The following is a 23,250-nucleotide window of genomic DNA, read 5'->3' on the forward strand; positions in this document are numbered from 1 at the left end:
GCAGCACAATGTCAACCATTTTGTGTGTTCTTGTACTTCCGGATACGGCATGTCAACACTCTTCAGTGTTTAACTGAAAAGCACTCCAAAATACAAAATTCAAGAAATGCTAGTCATTCAAGCTATTTATGCATGTTTGTCTTTTAAACCTATGTCACTAAAACTGCCAAGCTGTAAATGTAGGATTAAAAAAAAGACAGTGTACACTGTGACAAATTTATTCTTATCTTTAAAGTCTTACTACTTTCCTAAAATATGCAATCTTAAGACACATTTATATATTTATTAGTATTACAATGAAGTCAAACTTCAAAAAACACCAAAATATCATTTTTAATTAAAATTTAAATTTAAATTCTGCAAACACTTGTTTGGACCTTGTCAGAAGGGTTTCAATTTTATATCATTATGTTTTTAACTTGCCTAATCAGTTGAACAAAAGTACTTTATGTAAAATGATTCTTTTAGTTGCCTTAGCTACAAATCCCTGCAGGATACTATAATTGAAATCTACTCACGTAAGTTAGGAATAATTAGGGTCCCAAATTAAGCCAAACACAAAGTTAATTCAAATAGTCAGCTGCTGTCATTTAAATGGTTACGGGTTTTATTGTTGCTTAACATTCTGAATGCTTTTAAATGTACTTTGTCCTTCTAGTCTGTATTTAGTGTTTCAGTCAAACAGAAATGGGATCAAGAGAGTTAAAGATTCACCCCGTTTAAAATGGAGTCACACCTAGACCCAATTTTTTGTCACCAAAGGTTTTTCCACTCAATCTTTGCTATCAGTCAATTAACAACACTGTTGAAAGGAAGGAGTGACAGCTTTCAAAGACAAGCTTTCTGGTAAATAAAACAGGATCACAAAATCTACAGGGAGTGCCATTAATGCAACAGAAGAAAGAGCTTCTGGGAGCTATCAGGGTAGCCTCTATTTGCCTAAACTCTAAAATAAAGCAAAGGACTAAAGGGGCTTCAGGTTGCACGCAAATTAGTGAGGGAACAGATGATGTCCAAACTCCCACACCTGAAGGAGGAAGCCAAGAGCCTGGACTTATAACTATTCTGATGATGACTGGGAATCCGTGTGAAATGATAAGTAAACACAGAAAAGTCAGAAATATGCTTAAAATTATTATGAGCTTTCAGTGTCCTGCTAAACATCTCATCAGTATTTGATAACTTCAAAGAGAAACTCCTTTAAAAAAAATATATGCTTGCAGCTGTCAACTTGTGAAGATTATTCAAAAGTTGCTGAGAGTTACCAAGATTGACCCCGTGTGGTGGGGCACACCTGTAACTCCAGCTACTTGATGGGAAGTGGCAGAAGGCTCACTGAATTCAAAGCCAGCCTAAGCAAAGTTAGCAAGACCCAATCTCAAAGACAAAATACAAACAATAAACAAAAAGGCTGAGAGTGTGGCTCATGTGGTAGAATCCTTGCCTGGCATGAGTGAGGCCCTGGGTTCAATCCCCAAAATAGTGGTTCTTCAATATTATGTATAATTTTCATTATAAAAAGGTTAATCTAAATAGAGCATTTCTTGTGCCTGAGGGGGCATGCCTAGCAAGTACTAGGTCCTGGGTTCAAACTCCAGTACCATCAAATAAATAAATAAATGGGAGGCTGGCTGGCTGGCTGGATGAATAAACAAACAAACGAACAAACAAAGCATTTTTCTTTGGTTTTTAAGACAGTGCTTTCTATATTGCCCAGGCTGGCCTCAAAACTCACTATGTAGCCCAGTTTGGCCTTGAACTCCTAATCCTCCTGCTTCAGGCTCCTGAGTGCTAGGATTATAGGTGAGAACCTGACCATTAATATAATTTTTAATCTAAAATGGTAATTAATAAAGAAAACTTTGAAACAAACCATCTCTTTTGATAATTACCAGTAAGTTATACTATATTATGAAATACATTTTGAAGTATACTTTACTCTTGAGTAGCAACATTATAAGGTAAGAAACCGTATCAAGATCTGAAAGCAAAACATAAAATTCTCTAGGAAGAAAATGAGACTGGCAACAAAATAGGCCTTGGCGAACCAGACAATCCTTTCTGGGTCTTAGTTTTTTCATCTTTAAACTGAACAATGCTACACTGCTAATGTGATTCCAATCTAACAATTTTTAATTCTAACAAAAAAATGAAAATAAAAATATCTACAGTACCTATACTACATGCTCTGGATGTGTTAGTTTTGTTTTATTTTGGTGTGGTGGTGTTTTGTTTTGTTTGGCAGTTCCAGGGTCACTCAGGGCCTCGTCTTTGATAGGCAGGTCTCCACTGTATGAACTACAAAGCTAGCTCTTTTTGCTTTAGTTATTTTTTAAAATAGAGCCTTGTTTTTATGACCAGTCAGCCTAAACAGCAATTCTCCTATGCTTTAGGCATACACTACCACGCCCAGCTTTCTTTTTATTTATATTGTGTGAGATGGGATCTAGCTAACTGTTTGTCAGGGCTAGTCTCCATGGGTGATCCTCCTGACTTCCTCCTCTTGCATAGCTAGGATTACGGGTTACAATATCCTCTTTGCAGAAAATTTGCTATTTGCGTACTTGATTTTTGTTTTAAAAGGCCGAGGAGAATCATGAAGACACACATTTAAGATGCAATTTGCATTCCCATAAAATTAAAATAAATCACTATCAGTAACCTATTTTGTTTTTGACAGGACAAGCAAAAGGAAATGATGTCTTCTAAGGAGAAATATCATATCTACTACTAAAAAGAAAAGAAAATCTTTGATTATATGTAATACTACAAAGTGAAAAAAATCAGGTAAGATATCATGAGCTACTTTTTGAGCTACACCAAACATACACGGTGAATTACATGATTCTACAATATTACTTTAAATAATAAAAAATTATATTAAGATGTTATTAAAACAATGTATTTGTGTCTGATAGAATGAAAGTAGGACAGATCGATGGGGAATAGAGGGAAATATTGGGGAAAAGGGTCAGGCTGCGCTGCTGCTCAGGGAATTTGCAGAGCAAATCATCAGACAAAAGGTCAATAGAAAAGCATATAAAGCAGAATTAGAAATGTAACAACAGATAAGAATGTTGAGTAATGTTTCAAGGTATCTTAAGTTCCTGTTTGAATAAAATGAGTTATAAAACTGAAAGTGATGCTGTTTCTACATTTCAGCTATGCTGTCTGGGTTAGAAATAAACTTTGATTTGCAGTTATCATTATACAAAATCAGATTTTCTCTACTAAATAATTTTTAATCAAAACTCCTGATACAATTGTTCTCTTGCTGACCTGTCACCTAAGAACCTGTTAGAAATGCAAACTATCAAGACCCAGCCCTGATTACTGAATCAGAATCTTCATTTCAACAAGACATTCAAGTGATTTACACATGTTAAATTTTAAGAAACACCATTCTACATAAGTAAGATTTTTTTAAATCCAGTATGGCCTCCCTCAAATTTCTTCTCCTGTATACATATCTTCATGAATTGTCCTTTCCCTGGATCCTAACACACTTTTTTTTTTTTTTTAAATAGAAGTGCCTTCCTTCCCTTCACTGGGTATTCTGGAAACAAATTCAGAAATTTGCCATATCTACATAAAACAACCCAGAAAGAAAAATTATAAAAAATATTTTCCTTAAACAATGGAATACACAAACTACACCACCTTTCTCCTCTGCTTTTACTAAGCAGCATTTTGAAGTGGCTGACACCGTCACCTTACTACAGCAGTCTACCATGCAAAATTCAACAGGCAGGCTTTCTTGTCTATCACCAGCAATGCCCCCCTTTTCGTTCTTTCCACCTCAACTAAAACCTCAATTTAATACTGGCCTATCTACTACCTGGTTTAGATTTTAATATAGGTTATATATAATATACCTGGGACCAAAATTGTTTCAGATTTTAAGGCCTTTGGAATTGGGAATACTTGCATACTTTTCGTTTGCTTGTCTTTTAACTTCACGTCACCCCTCGAAAGTTTAGAATTTTAGAGCACTTTGAATGCTCAGATTAGGGATGTTCAACCTGTACTACAAAGAAGGGGAAAAAAATCAGAAAAAGAAAGAAGAACTAATGATTAATGACAAACACATCAATTAAAAACAGGAGGGTACAAGGGAAGAGTAGGAAACACCCAATAAATATGGAATAAAATAAATGAGAAATTTACTTAGATCTTTTTTTAATAGTAAACCCTGCACAAAACAAAATTCTGTATTATCTGAATCTGAAACCCAGGTAACCCCTGTGTTTCTTGACATTCTAGAACTTCTAAGATATAGAACTGTCAGATATCTTAGTCAAGATAGTCATGATTTCTTTCTCTAAAAAGATAATTTCGTAAATACAAGCTTTATTAAATAGACTACATGCAAAAAGAATTCATTTAATCAGGAGCACTGATATATTATTGGAATTAGAAGAACAGTGACTTCTTCATCCACAGTTCAAACTGTATCGATTTTTTTTTACTATTATCTACCATCTATTTTTCATTTTGTTTTCTATCCTACTGTCATAAATTTTGATTCACAGGAATTGGTTTAATATTAGCTCATTTTAAATTAACTGACTAAAGAATTTAGGGACGGGGATGTGGCTTAGCAGTAGAGCACTTGCTTCCCACGAATGAATCCCTGGGTTTGAGCCACAGCACTATCAAAAAAACAAAACAAAAAAAAAAGAGCTGTAGGAAAATGCAAATTAATAAATATTCAACTGATATCAAGATAGGAGATTTTTAAGGATAAAAGTAACAGAGTATCTCAGAAAAGAAAATGGTTATACATCAAAAAGTGAGAGAAAAGGTGAATAAAACAAACGTCAAAATCTTGTTAACTGTTAAATCAGTAATTAGTGTTATATTACAAATTTCTCTCATTTTAAATTAACTTAAAAATTTAAGCTGTATAAATTAAAACTACCAGGCAAACTGGAATACATTTTTCATAATAAAAATGGCAAAAGATTATTATCATCAAATGAACTGGAATAATGTAATCAGAAAAATTAGTAAAGTAGTGAACAAAGGAATTCACATCAAAATTACTACTGGCTAATAAGTACATCCACAAAAGCATGAGTAGTCTCTAGACGACAACTGTAATTTATAAGATGCACTTTTTTCACATGTCAAAGTGTCAATTCTTTTTAAAATTCTAAATCAATGCTGGTAAAGTATATGCAGACTGATACTCTCATACACTGGAAATCACTGTGAACATTCATGTAACTATAGAGAGCCAATTTGGAATATGTCTACATCTCTGATATAATAAGCAGAATTCAAAAACTCAAGCCTCAGGATAACCAGATGTAAAGGAAGAAATTCTTATAAAGATATGTATCTTACTTACACCTGAAAGAATTAAGAACACGTAACTGTGTAATAGAGGTGGAAGAGTAATTTTTAATATACACATGTTAAATTATAATGAAGCTATTAAAATTCATTGTCTAAATATACAATGGCATGATAGTACAGATTATAATAGCATAAAGTAAAAAAATCTGAATAGAAGACTACAAGTAGATGAAGACCTTAACTTTGTTTTTGAATATAATTGTATGTATAATATCAAATATGTATACCAGAGAAAATAAAAAGCTATGTGCTATGATAAAATCAAGATCAAAGAAGAACTTTGCATTTTTTTATCTTAATTTTTATTTTCTATCTTTTCTCATAAAGATGTGTTACATTCAAAATCAGGAGGAAAAACGAAAAACACACCCTCAAAGCAAGGATTATGATAGACCTAACAGTCAAACTCAGGAGAGTCCATGCTGACAAGAGGCAATTAGAAGTGTTGTTTGGGCTTCCTGAAGTGCAGATATGCAATTCCCTTCTCAGCTTTACATTTTAGCCAAGAGATCCCAAGGCTAGGCTGAGGTATTCTCTTAGAATCACTTCTGTCAGCGTGACAAAAGCAGTTCAGGAACAGGGTTGAAAGATGTCATGAGATATTCACTAATCCACACTGATGTCTAATACATGTAGCCAGCATGGCTGTCATATGTCATTCTCTGTCATGCAGAGGAGGTGAAAAGAAAATAAAGAGTACCACAGGCTACCAAGCATATGTTTCACTAAGACACTCCCTTAGAAACACGGCAAATAAATCTGTTTTTCAAGGCATACCAGGTTCTACATTAATCATTAATACTCAGACATGTGTTATCATTTGTATTATCTTATTCTCTAATCTTAAACTGACAGAAACTATCATAAGAAAGGGACTAAGGTAGAAAGAAGAAAATTAGAAGAGATAAACCAAGTAGGGTTATAATACATACATACATGGCAATATCATAAGGAAACTCCCTGTGTAGCTACCTTTATCTCAAACAAGCTAAAATGTCATGTTTTTCGTTGTCGCTTTTCTTCTACAAAATCAGAGAACAGAAGGGCAGAACAAGTCCTGCCCAGGCAGGAGGGATAGCACAAATGGGAAGGGGGAGGTGATGGAGAAAGCGAGGAGGGTGAATGCGGTGCAAATACTGTGTACACATGTAAGTAAATGCAAAAATGATACCTGTTGAAGCTACTCCAGGAATTGGGGTAGAGGGTGTGACAGATTTGATACATTGTCAGAATCTGTGTAATGCCACAATATACACCACCCAGCACAATATAAAAATAAAATAAAATAAGTGCCCCTCCAACTCCAGGGGCTCTACTTTCCCTTTTTACACTTTTCTATCTCAATAAAATCTCCCACTTTACATTTTCAAAAAAAAAAAAGGTAAAAGCATATTAATTTAAAGAATGAAGCAAGCACTCCATCAAAACTGAAACTAATGAAAAATTAGTAATCAACAGAACTACAGGTCTGCAAAATTAAGGTGCTTTCAATGCCTCTTAAGTTTTTAATTAAGTTACCTTTAATACATTATTGATTTGTTTCAAAATGCAACAATAAGTGATAAGTGCTTAATATTCAGGTAAAAAAATCCATATTTATAAAGTACACTAGTATTGAGAGGGTAATAACCTCTTAACTTCTGGCAAATTATTTAATAACATTTATTTATTAAATATTTGATGTAGACTTTTCTGCCATAAAGTGGAAGCTTGTAAAATTTAAACAGCCAAGGCATGTATTACTATTGAGGACTGTTTGGCTGCTGTGGGAAATAACATGCTTACTTTATCTAATACTTTTTCATCAGCAATAAACCAATTGGCGAAACCACAGACTATGGCTAAACAAACCTTTTCCACTACTGGAAAAGAAGTAAAAGAGGACAGAACAAGAGTTGGAGGAAAAGTGAGAAGGGGGAGGGTGGGAAAGCAAGCACTTGAATTTAATCTGTACTTTGAAAACACGGCATATTTTGGCACTGAATACTGGTATACAAAATGCTCAAAGTGTAATCCAAAGTGACTTTTCAGAGACACTTACGGTACCCTACAAAGCGTGGTTTAAGTTTCTGTAACTGAATCACATTCAGAACACAATTACCTTGATCTCAAATCTCAGCAGTAATACTATGACATTTGGTTTTTGCAAGATAAACAACATCAGACAATTTATAAATGGCATTAAATTATATTTTGTTTAGTTTTTTTTTTTTTTTAAGACAGAGTCTTGCTATCTAGTAGCCCAGGTTGGCCTTGAACTCACCATCCTCCTGCCTCAACCTTCCAAGCATAGGGATTACAGGCAAACACCATCATGCCCAACAAATATACATTTTTAAGGCCAAATTATATCACAACTTATGGTGAAAAGTCAACTGCAATCAAATTACATTACTCATAAAATACAATAAAGTATATTTAAAGTGTCCTAAGAGTAATATAGTTTAGTACTTTCTTAATAACACTGCATTTGTCTACACTGAAGATACAAATGAAATCATTTAAAAAATAATGCAGTTTTGAATGGATGCTAATTTACATAATCTGTGAGTTTAAAAAGTAAGGCTATATTTGCTATGCATCAAGCAGATACTCAATTCCCATTAATTTAATGGGAATTATGACTCCTATTAAAGTTAATAGGAGTCATACAGCCAAATCCCCATGTACCTTGCTGGAAATTTACCTCCTAGACTTCAACTAATCAAATATACTGAAATGAACAAAAGCAGTCAATTTTGCTAGACTGAGAAATCTAAAGTCCCTACAGTAAATCAATTCATCACTATCATAACAACGACCATCTAGTTATTCCCAGTAAGAAAGAGAACAAGGACATCTCAATGAAGAGAGACAAATTAAAGCAGAGTTGAGAAGCTCCATTAAATATAGTAATTGTTAAAAGAAAATGTTGTTTATGAATATTTCATTTGTTTTCTGTCTCAGCACAGTGTAAAAAGAGTTATTTAAAAATGTTCCTAAATTTATGTCCAAGGAGCCTGAGCAGAGAAATAAAAAGAAATCTGAAAATACAGACACTAATTCTAAGGAAGCAAATGGGTACTAATTTCTGATCATTGTGAATAAAATCAAAAATTTTTCAGAAACTATTTTTCAGAAAGTTACATTTAGGGCTGAGAATGTAGCTTAGTAGTAGAGCGCTCGCCTAGCGTGTGCGAGGTCCTGGCACTTAGCCCTTATTCCAAAGTTCAGCCCTTATTCCAAAGTTCAGGGTCCCTTCTCTGAGCCCACCAACTTCTTCGAAGGCACAGTGCTCATGTGATGGACACAAACTGATTACTTGCTGAAGAAAACCAGGCACTGTTCTAGGCACATAAAAATATCGGTGAACAAACACCACAAAATCCCTGTCCTTATGAAGCTGACATACTATGTATGTACACATGTACACAGATGCACTCGTGTATATGTTTTATTATGTGTATGGGAAGGAAAGAATAAAAGAAAAAATTGAATACAGTATTCTGAATTATATTAATATTTCTTAAGTTTAACCATGGGGAACAGTTACTCTTTCTTCCACCAAATTTAGACCATTCTGAAGGAAATATTTATATGCCAAAAGTTTTCTTTTCTTCTAATTTATATTTAACCCTACAGCTGCCTTTTCTCTCCTTCCAGATACTGAAAATACCCTACAGACACAGGCCAAATTTTAATAAGATAACATTAATTCAAGAGTCATTAGAAAATGTGCTTAGAGAATTTAAGGGTGCATTAAAATCTGGCAAGATACTATTTCCATCACTATGCTGTTAAGTTTTCTTGGCTTATGTAAAATAAATATGTAAAACTGTGTCTGGCATTTATATCTAATATAATATCATTCTTCAACATAGGGATAAGCAACAATGTAATCTGAGTTAATTATCTAAATTTTAAACTTACGAGATCTAATTAAATGCTCACTGCATAGAAAACTTCAGCCTCAAATTCTTATGACTGGCTTTGCTGAAGAACCACTATTATTTGTAACTTGTCACTTGGGCAAGCCTTCATATGTCTGACTTATGCTTGCCAGGGCTCCATTATATAGCATAATTTAATTCTCTAGGACACAAACATTCAATTTACTTTCGTACTTACTGATACATGATTCCATAGTAGTTACTATGGCTTATAAAAATTGGCCCAAATAATCAAAGCACACCAGGTTCTCAAAAGAACTGACTTGTGAGGGGCTTGAGGTTAGTTCTCTAGGAATAAAATCAATTATAAAAACAAAAAATTCACAAACCCTTTTGAAAGTTTGGTCTTTATACAATCATTGTTTACTTGGAAATTCTAAACATAATTTTCAAAAATGAACAGGAAGAGAGACTTCAAGAATAAAACAATGCTTCTATTTTGCAAAAAAAAAAAATCATCTAGACAGAGATAAAGGTAATTCTAACAACTGAACTCATAAAATTAGCTTTTATCATGTTAAAACATTTAAAATGCTTAATTGATTTGCTCTTTTATATGCACAAGAGGGGTTGGGGATTTAGCTCAATGGTTCAATCTCAGCTCTGTAAAAAACAAAAATAAAAAATCACATACAAGAAATATGACATGTACTTATAAGGTCTGATTAAACAAAGATAAGTGTTTTTTTTTTTTTCTTTTGCAATAATAGGTTTTGAACTTGGGGCTCTATGTTTGCTGAAACCTCTACCAGCCCTTTTTTGCTTTAGTTATTTTTTGGATAGGGTCTCATGTTTCTGCCTGGAGTCAGGCCTCTCAGACTGCAATCCTCCTGATCACTGCTTCCCAAATAGTAGGGATTACAGATGTGTGCACCACCACACCTGGCCCTAAAATAAGAGCTTCCTACATATTTGGAAATGTACCTCTCACAGGTACACATGTAAAACAAATGAAGCCTTTAAAATTACAGCAAAGTAAAACATTACTTAAACAGTAGAAAAGAAAGCCCTGAAAAAGAGCATGGTCCATGGTTATTTTTAAATCTATAGGCTTGTTTTGTTTTAAATCTTAAATTTAGTTGCTATTAAAAATCTTAATTTCTGGTTTCTACTGAAAAGTAGGAAATCTGGCAAAACTAGGCTAACTTCTGGAAGGGATTCAATGGTGGGTCCTTGGGTAGGCACATTGCAGACCTGAACTGGCCTGCTGCTCTCAAGTTTATCTGGGGCTTGAAGTTCCAACCCCAGCCTGGGAAGATGAACTCCTCAGAGTGAAGAACTGTGATTTCTATATTTTTGAATCCCAAGCACTTAGCTCAATTTTTGTCACTCAATAAATGAGAAAAGAAAGATGAAATCACCCAGGAAACCTCATCTGAGTTTATGTGCAAGGACCTAGGAACTAGTACAAAAAGCATTCATCTCTGCAAGATTTTAAAAGGTAATGTTCATGTAAAGACTCAGAAGAAATTTAATGGCTGAAGAGAGAAATTTATATCTCCTTTCTCACCCCTCATACCTAACTTTGATTGGTTTTCTCGACAGGTGTCCATAAACCATTATCTGGTTTCCAGCAATAAAGGCCTATCATGTCACGCAAAACTTTTCTAAGACAAACTCATGTGATTCTAGATTGGTGCTCTAACAGCGTGCCCTAACTGTGTGTACTCTTACAACTAGCAGTGTGAGTTCATCCTGGGTACTTTTTTGCCCACAGGAGGGAGTTCCTTCAAAAGCAACACCCCCTGGCCTGATGTGCCAAAAATGAAATTTCTCTTAACAGCAGATATGAATCCTGACCTAATAGGTGAGATTTGAAATAAAACTGCAGTATCCCATGAAAAAGTCTCTGTTTGCTAAACCCCCGCTGAGGTAAGCTACTGTGCTAGCAAAGTGGTCTCTACCTTGATTGGAAATTTTTCATTATTGGACTAATGAGCCATTGGTCGACACCTGGAATCTTTGTAAATGTATAAAAACATTCAAATAGAACAGCAGGAATTCAGATAGTTTTCCCCTAAAAAACCAGATGCAAAATTATAGACCATATACATATGATTTTCATAACAATTCAAGCCTGAGATTTGTATTATTAAACTCAGTTTCTGCTGGTGTATCATTATAATACTATTCATTCAGACATACTGTACTTCTAGGTTTAATGTATCTTCAATTCTAAAGCAAAGAGCAACGCCATCTAAAAATAAAATGTTAACCCACTTGTAACTTTCAAGTGTGACTTGAATCTAGGTGAATTTTATATACTGTCTGGATACAGAAGATGTTTTAAAATACTTTTAAATTTGTTAATTATTTAAATTACATTATTAAGTTATACCAGTACGTTGAATGCAGGGAACTGGAAGGATAGGAAGAAAATAATAACAGATAACTTTAAAATAAGCAACTCAAAATCCTTTCAGCAAAATTAAAATGCTTAATATTTTAAAGCTTATTACAGACAATGGAGTAAATTTCTCTATTAGTTGGGAGTATGCCTCTTATTCCCTACCTATCATTTTATTAATAAGTAGAAATGGGGTCACTTAAAAGTACACATAAAACCAATTTTAAAATTCTGAACAACTGGTCTCAATACTATTTCATTGGGACTAAAAAAAAAAATCCACTTTATCTCACATGAATTTCTCAGAGATTTTGTATTCTTCACAGATTTTACAAGTTAATATATTTTCACACCAAATACTGTAACTACCATTATCAGCTAGCTGTACAATTTACATATTTTACTTCAATACTCACTTCCACCCTGCTCCAAAATGCACCTGCATGAATGCTATTTTCAAGTGTAAATGATATTTAAGACAATGGAAATAATAGATATGGAATAATAATGATGGTTATTATTTCATTAACCCTCAAAACTGTGTATGTAATATTACAAAGAAAGCAATACAGAAAATAAGTTTATCCAGAAGGAATGAAAAATTTTAAGCATTTTAAAACTATGCCTTTAAGAAGCAGAACTATGAAGGCTCCCTAAGAAAGAAGACTACTGAGAAACAGACAAAATTAAAGATGAGAGTCATGATAAAATAAAGTTTTCTGGAACGAATGCAGTCAATAAATGTAAAATATATACCAAATCAAAGAATTCATTTAGTTCCCTTAGATGTATGTAAAATATAAATTCAGGCACCTAGCACCTTCTATACCATACAGCAGTGTAATGAAAATAATACAGTCAACAAAAAAAAAATTCAACACCTATTTTTAAGATAATAAAATTACATTCTAGTCACTTTCACAGTAAGAAGACTATATCTATCAAGTTCTCCCAGATTTAGGAAAAAATAAATAAACAAACTGTATCTTACCTTCCGTATTCTGTAAGAAGCTGATTATAATGATGAACCACAGACTTCGCATTCTGCAACCAGAAGACACCATTATTGATCCCTTTAAATATTTTCTTTGTATTCCTTAATGAATCTAGTTATAAATGCCCAGCTTCATCGAACCCAGCAGTCTGCATCATTGATTTTCATATCTGAAAAACAAACAAATCCATCATTTACTTTATGGTCCTGCTATGTCACAGAAAATGCAAAAATAACAACACTCTCTTTTCACCTCTGCTCTCCCTTTCGTAAGTATAAAATGTTTTGAGTTGGTATCCAATATTAAAGCTGCTTCTCTGTACTTAGTATCTGACATTCTAAAAACAGTTGTAGCCCAAAAAGAACTGATAATCATGGCACATGAATTCATAAAGTAGTCATATAAATTCCTAATAATGAAATTTTCTTAGAAAAGCATGAAAGCTTTGAAAGCCATTCTAGGATAATACATTTGTCTCCCCATCCCACATCATATCATAGTTTTTTTATCAAAGTACTAGTGATAGTACATAACATTTTAAACAAAATGTTATGAATATACACCTTCTGTTTCTGGTGATGGAAACAGCAATATGATCTATTATTTGATCTACTATTTTATCTAGTTGCCTTGCAAGACAGATTACAAGTGTAATAAGTTTATTTTTCCCAACAAAGTGTACAGTTTTTAACATGTAAATATACTTTCTTTGATACAACAAAGACATTCCAAAAATCTCTACATTCCTAAACACCAGTTATCAAATTGTTTCTCTGACTGCTTATTTCTCATAGAGAAGCAATTTAATAAAGCGATTGTCTCATAACTATTTCATTTTAAACTTTTAGATTTGGCCACTGGCATAGTAGTTTGTCTTACAGTGAAGAATAACTTAAGATCAAACCTACATCATCTAGTCCACTGAACCCAAATAAATACCCAAAGACCATGAGCATTGAGGAACCCCAGAGAAGGATGGCGAAGACCAACCCAGGGTTAATTCTAATTCTGACTAGCCTTCAAACTCTAAACTGGAGAACACAAAAGAAGTCAAGAGTGTGACTTAATCAAAATGTTCTCAGTTCCTAGGAACACACGAAACTAGGTCATTTGCTAGATCTGTCCAGGTAATTCAATTTCCTTCTAGGATAGTATGTGGAGTCACAGGGTAAACAGTAGTCTTGCAAACATATGTAAAATAAAGTCAGTCCCTAAATATGTTTAGTCTTCTGTCTAGCCTCTGAGAGTAAAGAAATCCCAGAATTTTCCTTTAAAGAGAAATCTTACAGTTTCTTCATAGCGGCATCTGACGATCTTCTAAGGAATACTTCTACCAGTTTTCTCAAGCCACCTTTAACAAACTTCAACTGAAGAGTTTTATGAAGTGAGGCAGTGAGGACATGCCTACCCTCCCCATTAGGTTGGCTAGATAGCTCAAGTAAGACAAATTCTTAATAATTTAGATTCTATCACTAAAACAAACATGATTTTAAAAAAACAAAACTTAGCCTGATAATTTTGAGCTCTCTTTCACATTATCTTAACTGCTTTGTTTCCTACATGCTTTGTGTATCAAGTGGGATTCTATTAGCAGTTCATTCTAATATAACTTCAATGGAAAAGCAGTCAAGTTCTAAACAGTTTGGAACATTCATCGCATTAAAGACATTACCACTGCTTATCAACAAACACACCAAAAAGGATGTAAAATTAATTGAGGCTATCATCTAGCACGGAAACATAAAGATCCATGAAAACCACAGCCAAAGCTAGTAAGATATTTCTATAGTAAGATGTTTGTTTTATCATGCCTACAGCCCCGCAGATCTAACTGCTCCCCTACAAACCCCTATGTGAGCCATAATCAGACCAAATTTTAGCTCTCTCTGAAAACATTGAAGACATTTAGGTATCATGATGATGGAGGTCACAATTGCTGTTATGCAGTTCTGAGAACACCCTAGATGCATCCCTGTCTAATAAACAAGACAAAAACAAAGGAAAAGGCAATATGCTTCCTCTTCTGAAGCCAAAAATACGAACAGGACATCAAAAATTAGTCTGAGGGAGACATGACCACATCCACATAGAGCTAGCTTGTTCACTCTATTCATTTCTCGCTCTGAGTTCGCACAAAGTTAATCAAAGGCAGCCTAAAACAAACCTGCAATTTACAACTGCTATGGCAAAGTTTCTACCTTAAAAGTGAAAGCTATCTACATAAAACATAAACAGAGCAAAGGCTAATGGCCTGTCACATCCTACAGGCTAATCATTGAATAATTTTTTACATCTTATAGTCTATGATTGATCTGATCAAGCAATTAGAATAATTTTATAATATGTGGATGAGGTGAATGAATGAATTGCTACAAGTAAAACTGAATCTGGCCTGGTGTGCACACCGGTACACCTCACGGTACACCCATGTAATCCCAGCACTGAGGAAGTAGAGGCAGGAAGATCATGAGTTCAAGGCCAGCCTGGGTTATGTAGAAAGTTTCAGGTCAACTTGAGCTACAGGGTGAGACCCTGTCTGAAACCCATGAAAAATAAATAAATAAAATAAAACAAAATGAGTCAGCCTTTGGACTGCTCCAAATTTAAGCAAAGAATTTTAACTGTCCACGTTTTATTTGTAATGTGTGTTTTCATCTCAGTGACCTAATGCCTACAGGCAGCTTGCCACATGTACAACTCTTCAACACATTTCCATTTTCTTAAAGCAATCCAAGATCAGTCTGTCTTTGGTCACCCACTATTTGAAAGAGTCCTTGTTTGTGGGAAGAAAGGGAAGGAAGAAATCAGGGACTGATGTCTGCCTTGTAGGAAACAGCTGCCAAGATAGCCAAGATACGAAAACCTCTGTTAGTGAGAGGGAGAAGAGGAGGAAACCACACAACCAAGACTTCTATTGTGGTCTTTGGCCAGGACAGAATGCTTCGTGGGGAGATTTTATATACTAAAATTCACTACATTCTTAAAAGTTTGAGAATGTGAAACACAGTTGACAAAGTACACACCAGTGAGACTTAGTATAAATTACTATTTCTGTTAAAAATAGGAACAGACTCTGAAATGTGTAAAATCGTGGCTTCTTTTATGCAAATAAAGTTTATCTGCCTGTGCGATAAATAAAATGAGTATCAAATTTATTTTGCTTATCCTACAATCTATAACGAATCACCTTTGTTTTGAACAAAATTATTTCCAGAAGCTCAAACTTTAAGTGCAATTTTGAAAACTAAGCCAAAAGATTTTACTGCTGTAATTCAAATTAAAAACAACCCTTCACTGAGAAAATGTTAATGAAAGTTGAAATACTTAACAAACCACAAACAGCTAAGAATAGAATGGATAATAGCCCAATACAGAGAAACTAATCCCAAGAAAGCATTGCTCCTAAATCTAGCTAGAGCCAATGGAAACTCACAGACACAGATGTAGCTAATAAGATTCTTCTTAACTGTCTAAAAAAGCTCAACGAGAGTATCTCACAAAACCAGGCTTGGTGATGCACCCCTGTAACCATGGCACCCAGGAGTCAGAGTCAGGAGGATGGCAAATTCTAGGCCAGGCAGGACTACACAGTGAGACCCTAAATCAAGAGTATCTCACAAACCAAAGCAAAAGCAAAGAACACAACAAGAACAGGACATTAAATTTCCTTCCAACAAACAGGAAAGGTTACTTTAAGTTATTTCCCACTTTAGTATCTTATTTGCATTTAGATTTTTAGAAAACTTTTTCCCAAGAAAATCAGAGAGCTTAGCACAAAGTGGGCAGAAACCAGAAGGTAATACTATGTAGCAGGTTATTTCTTAGTAAAACATAGAAACTGCATATTTCTACTTAAACTAGCAATTCTTATGATCTTCAAAAACCTAACCTACTTCTAATGTACAACCCCCTATTTTTCTTATCCTTCAAATAAGATTCATACAATTTCATTCTAATTCTGTTTCTATAAACCACAAGCCACTGTCTACCAAACCTCTGCCATGATTTTTTTTAGATCTAAGTACCCTATTACTCTGTCATGTAAGAAGTCAATTAGTGCATCATTACTACCAAACCTTCCCAAGCTGAACAGTGACTTCCAGGAAAAAGCTTCAGCACTGTTTATATCCCAACAGCCCTCAACCTTTTATATGCTACTTACAATGTTGTCTTTCAGACAGTAACCTGCTTGTACTTATTAGTCATAATAAATATTCTGTGCCTTAAACTGTCAACAAAATTATTTAAAAGAAAATACCACTACCCAGTTTTCAGTCACATATTTATGTTACATTACCAGGAAGTCACATTTAGCTTGATGATGTGATATTTCCATAGCAAAAAAAAAAACAAAAAAAAAAAACCATTTCTTAATAAGCATCAATGAAGTCAGTTGAATATAACATCAGTTATAATTAATTAGAGGAAAAGAAAATTAATAACTTTCTAAACCAGTTAACTAACGTGGATATTCTATAAAGAGCAACATCACTACAAAGATTCCTATCTTAAGTTTTATCTTTGATTTCTACTCATGAACCCTGAACCACTGTGGACACTGGTTATTAAGTACAAAACATTACAAGCATAAAGAGAGCAGGGAAAAGGAAAAAGCTACCTAAGCATGTGAGCTGCCAGAATCACCCATCCTTGTTATTATGCACTAATGTTGCATAAAATAAAACATCGGTGTTCTCAGTAAGCCTAAAATTTTATTCATTAAACGTACACTCTAAATGAAAACTAAGGATAGCTTTACAAAAATCAGTCTTTTTGATCTTATTTGCCATGTAGAATTATAATCACTATGGGATAGAATTTATTAGTAAAAGAAATGCTGCTTTTCTATATTTTACCAACACAAGCACAAATAAGGATGACACTAACTCCACTCTAACCCATGCAAAGGCTTAGAAAATAAAAAGTAAATTACAGCTTAATATCAATTTAGCTGAAATGCAATCAGGTTATTCACTTTTCAAAAATATTTTGTGTGATCTTACAGGCTAGAATTTCCCCTTCTTGTTAACAAATGAGAAAACACCAACACCCCTGGGAATTTTCCTTCAGTAAATCAGCTAAGTAAACCCTGGCTTTCTTAGCTCGGACACTGGTAACAAGACACTGGCATCAAGTCAAGAATACTTTATGCTAAAGTCCCCTTAATATTCATTATTGGTCTTACCCTTTACTGAAATTTCTTCATTGTGAAGAAATAAATTCTCCTATGAAAGAGCTTAGAAGAGTAGCAAGAAGAGTTCAGGAATGCTCCCAGTAAATTACATCTGCTAGATGCTATAATCTAGAAGTCATGCTGAGCATGCAAAAGAGGCTTTGAGCTGTGGACACTGGAGGCACAGTCCAGGGCAGTCTGCCATTCTCTTCATTTAAAATCCATCCAGTAGAAATAATAAAAACAAATGGCTGTCATTTTCAAGCTAATGACTACAAAGAAACTTGTAATTGAAGTTTCAAATGAAGACGAAAAAAGTGAAGTATGTGCTTGGGTCAAAACACTACCTTACGTATCATGAAAAGTTGACAGCTTCCTCAATTTTCAGACCTATATATGTGTGTGTGTGTGTGTATATATATGTGTGTGTGTATATATGTGTACATACATATATACATATACATAAATAAATTTTGTATTTGTTGTCAGAAAGAATTAGAGCACATCTAAAACGTAGAAGTTAGCATTTTCCCCCCATTTGAGAGAAAGGAAAAGCTACTTTTACATAGCAGTTCTCTTCAATTTTGAAAGAGACTATGCTGTATCTCTTCTCAATTTTGTAATAATCTAAAACTCCCATGCAATATTCTTGGAGCTGAATATACATTATGGGCACTGAAATTACTTAGTACTTAGAATCCAAACAAGTCCTACAAAGCCATTTTTTCTCATTATCCACCAAACTATTCATAAACAAGTATTTACTGAGCACCTATTATTTGCTGCATACTGAAGAATGAAAGAGGTAACATTCCCTTCATCCTCAGGGAGATTACATTCTAGTGCAAAAATAACCCATCTGAATAAATGCCTATAATTGTCTGCACATAATTAGGTTTCAAAAACATTAAAGCTTATCTAGACTGACAAAATTGTTTACTATTATTTTGTGTAATTTCCACAACAACCTTGAGAAATACATATCACCTTTATCTTCCCTTCAAATGGGAAACTTAACTTGCTCAAGGACAGTCAGTAGTGGGCTGGAAAATAGGCCCATGTTCTAAAGTCACTATTGCCACTAAGTAGGTCAGATAAACTTACTTTATATGATTTTACATCTTTTCCTTTAGAATAAAAAAATGAAAGTAGAAAAAAGTTATTTTGGGATTATGAAAGTGATAAAACAAACACCAAAGAACAATGAGTTGCTTTTCAAAATGTTTACATGAGCAAAACTAACATCCCTTAGGTAATCATAGCTATATATTAACTTAATTTTTAGCATTTCCAGTTGAGCTACCTTAATTTTATTCATTTATTTTGCTATTTAAAGCACTTATAATTACACATTATAAATTAACAAATTATTCTAGACTGATAAATGTTATTAACCAAACTACCTGAGAAGTTACTTGTAAGTCAGAAAAAGAAACGTAAATATTTCCTCCCACATAACTAGCAATGCATTTTAACAGTCATGAAAGGAATGCTTAATGTAATGATTATGGACTAATCATCGTTTAGGCAAATATTAAAGAAACATTTCCATGTGGCTTGTAAGAGGCAATCCTATGCTTGGCTCACTGCACTGGACCTGTGGTTCATATATCATTGTTACTAGCCATTCCCTGAATCAATATTTAAATTCTCTCTTGGTCTATATATACGACCACTAAATGAAATAATAATGACCCAGGATCTGTTGTATATTAGATCATCAATATCACCATCAGAAGTTTCTTAGAGGTAGTGAGGTAATTCGAGTAAAATACATCAAACAATCTTAAAAATGAGGGCAGTCTGAAACCAACCCGGGCAAATAGTTCAAGAGACACTATCTTAAAGAAAACAAAACACAAAAAAGGGCTGGTGCAGTGGCTAAAGGTGTAGGTCTTGAGTTCAAATCCCAGCAGAGGGAAATTTGGTGAAGTATAGCACACTGCCTTTTGTAATCCACAAATGGTACAACAAATTTGTGAACCGCATCAATTTATACAATGTTATCTTAAACTTGCTCTTCTTTAAAAACAAAACAGTTGGAGGCATGGCTCAAGAGCTAGGGAATCTGCCTAGCAAGTGAGAACCAACAAAAAAATAAAAATAAAAAGATCATATTAGTACTATAACCACACATATGTCATTTCAACTCAATGAAAACTTATCTGGATGCTCAAATTAGTTTTACCTTATAAATCTGTCCTGTGTTAAGTTCTAAAGGGATTATTTAAACATAGTAAGATAGGGCTACCATTTTCAAGATGTTTATAACCTTCTAAGGAGAATTTAGTATACTAAAAAATGGCCAAGTTGAAAATATACATTAAGTAATAATTTCTAAACTCCCAGAAGCTTAATGGTAACAAATGTATTTCAGACCAAAATAATAAGACAAAAGTTAAAGCAGCTTTTGGATGTGTATTTCCTTGAGATATGTAACTAGATCAACCAAAGTTGTCTTAATGAGGAGTTCAAGACTGAAGTCAAGAACACACTTAAAGCCGGGTGCCAGTGGCTCATACCTGTAATCCTAGCTACTTAGGGGGATCGTGGTTCAAAACCAGACTGGACAAATGGCTCTCCAGACCCTATCTCAAAAAATCCTTCACAAAAATAGGGCTGGTGGAGTGGCTCAAGGTGAAGGTCCTGAGTTCAAGCCCCAGTACTGCAAAACAAAGAACACACTTAACCTTCCCTTAAGAGGGTTACGACACTTCACAACATCCATGTCTCAAGTTCAGCAACTGTATACAAGGGTAGGAACAGACAATAAATCTACAATTCCATCAACTTCCCAATTACAGATTTATGGGACTGATTCTACCTTAAGTATTCTTAAGGAAGATACTTAGGGGTTTCTGCAATGTGCTGAAGGTCTTATCTCTTCTATAAACATGTCTCATCAGTAATTCTAAAATTCACATTTTTAAAACTACATCTAAAGTAGTAGCTATTTCAGAAAAAATATTTTTTGAAAACTACTTGTAGATTATTATATTCACAGTCATAACATAGTAACCTGGGAATTATTCAGCTCACATATTCCACAGTCTGCCTTCCTGGGAGATTATACAGATGACCAAAAATCAAGAAGACCGCAATTTCAAGAAAGAACAATTTCCTGGGCCTTCACTGAGGTTAACCCCCATTCAGCCATTATGTTCTACACATTTATATCTGTGTCTACAAGTTAAACTGAAACACCATATTTTGAGTTGTAGAGAAAAGGAATATATCAATTATTTCTGAATAATTAAGTTCTTTAACAATGTTAAAGATGAAGTTTTAGTCTAAGCAAGTGTACAAAACATATTCTTTTTCATCCAAATCAAGATGAGATTCCCTGTGGCTGCTTTGCTGATTCCTCTAAAAAACACAAGGATTAAGATGTGAAGCACTCACAAACACTACTACTGAGAAAGAACAACCTGAGTCATTTTGAACGGTTGGTTAAATATCGAAAAAGAATTTTATAACACAAAACTTAAGTTCATTAAAAACTAAGAACATCAAGTTGTATGTGTTAGTGCTTCTTAACCACTCAATCAAAGAGCTGTTGGTTTTTAGAAAATGGGTTTGTCAACTTTAAAATATAATCTTATAACCTCTATAAAAATTTCAAATAACATTAAAGTGGTAAGATGATGATGTTTGTTGAAAAGAAACATAAATTATAAAAAAGCTGAGAAAAACTAACGGAAAGTTTAAATTATTTGTCAAGACTCCATCAGGTGGTAAACAACTAATGTTACCTTTGCAATTCTTAAAATGTTTTAATTCAGGGAACTTTGTGGGGAAAAAAGTCAGTGTTGCTGCCCCACATATAAAGAAAAGCAAAAACTGAGCATGCATTTAATCCAGCGAGCACTTGAGGTTGAGGCAGGAGGATTGCAAATTCAAAGCCAGCCTGAGCTACATAGTGAGACCCTGTCCCCAAAAATCAAAAAAACTCCTTAAAAAGAGTAACTATCAATGATAAGTAGTGATTTTTCTAATCTATTAAGCTGAAAGTTATCAAGTGTTTTCCATTATGATTGGAAAGATTAAAATGAACAATTTATGTAAACTGATACTAATATGCATATCTGTGTGTTTGCGTGTGTGTGGGGGTGTGTGTGTGTGTGTGGGTGTGTGTATTGAGCAGAGGTCTAGAGGTCAAGTAACCTTTTCTATAAAGGACAAGATAGTAAACATTTTAGGCTTTAAAGGTCATACGGTCTCTATGACAACTACATGATTCTGCATGACACTGCTGTGAAGGGTGTCACAGAGAACGCATAAATGAATGACTGTGGCCAATGCCAATACAACTGTGCTTCCAAAACAGCTGTCCGGCCATAGTTTGCCAACCCCTGCTATAGATGGACAAGCACGAGACCAAGTTAACTGGATGTGGTCCAGTCAAATAGTGAACTAATAACTGTCAGTGTCTGCCAGAATAATCAAACCAATTTAGTCTATTGTTTTAAGAAATTAATTTAAATGTTAGTGTAAAAGTAAATTGACCATGTTGGAAAGAGAAAAATAAACCAAAGTACCATTATACTAACAAAACAAATTAATGTTTCAGTATGTGTGTGACAGAGCCATATGTACAGCTTCCAGTGTTTGGGGAGAAGTTTCAGAAAAGAGAACAAAGGACATTACCACAGTAACTTATCTCACTACTTTGTCTGGCATGAGATAATGTAAAACCAATCAAAACAATGAGTAATGGGAGACTGAAAAGCAACGAGGTTTGGATAAGACCCCTGAGATATTCTACCATTAGTTTGATGGTTTCAAACGGTAAAAGTGGCTTCAAACCCATGAAATTTCTGTCACTACTGCTACTCACCCACATGAAACACTGGCTATATTCCAGGTCCATGTTTGTATTTAACAGGAAATTGCTAAATTATGATTTGCTGACTTTCCTCTATAAAGCTAAAAATTCCATAAAGCCAAGTGACTAATCTTATTCCAAATAACTATGAAGTCACAACAAATGCACCCATTTCTTTTAGAAGGAAAGTATTTCTACAGCTTCCCAATTCCCTTATCTACACTCCTCTCAATCAAAATACCTTTATATGACTCTTATGATATTTTTATTTCCTACAAATCCGATGCTTCCTAAAATTTGTTAAACTATAGCATACTACTCATAAAAATAACATTTTAAGCTACAATTAATAGGTATCATATTAGCTTAAGTGAAGGCTGAACTTTTTTATCAATATTATACATAAGACAAAAGAGAGGTTACAAATTTTTAATAAAAGCAGTATATTATGGTACCAGTAATCTAGGTGTTTTACTGGAAAGGAAGTGGATTACTGTAAATGAAAATTTTAAATGTCCTTTCCATTTTACAGATAACACAAAATGACTTTTTTCATGTCTCTAGTGATAAGGATAAATTTGCCACACATTTAAATGGTGCCTTCACCCTTCCCACCCCAG

General features: G+C 34.0%; 1 protein-coding gene across 41 annotated transcripts in view; it reads right to left on the bottom strand.

Annotated features, from left to right (window-relative positions):
- The window catches only part of Adgrl2 (adhesion G protein-coupled receptor L2), a 620,387-nt gene that overhangs the window by 136,233 nt on the left and 460,904 nt on the right, over positions 1-23,250 (bottom strand). For 40 of the 41 annotated variants that reach the window (XM_074079630.1, XM_074079629.1, XM_074079627.1 and 37 more), the window contains one exon: positions 12,629-12,801. In XM_074079630.1, the coding sequence (XP_073935731.1) occupies positions 12,629-12,701 (73 nt within the window). In that variant the 5' untranslated portion in view covers positions 12,702-12,801. Of the gene's footprint in view, positions 1-12,628; positions 12,802-13,919; positions 14,925-23,250 lie in introns of those variants that run through there. The other variant, XM_074079634.1, reaches the window with a different exon arrangement.

This window comes from Castor canadensis, chromosome 7, assembly GCF_047511655.1.
Source record: "Castor canadensis chromosome 7, mCasCan1.hap1v2, whole genome shotgun sequence".
NCBI lineage: Eukaryota > Metazoa > Chordata > Mammalia > Rodentia > Castoridae > Castor > Castor canadensis.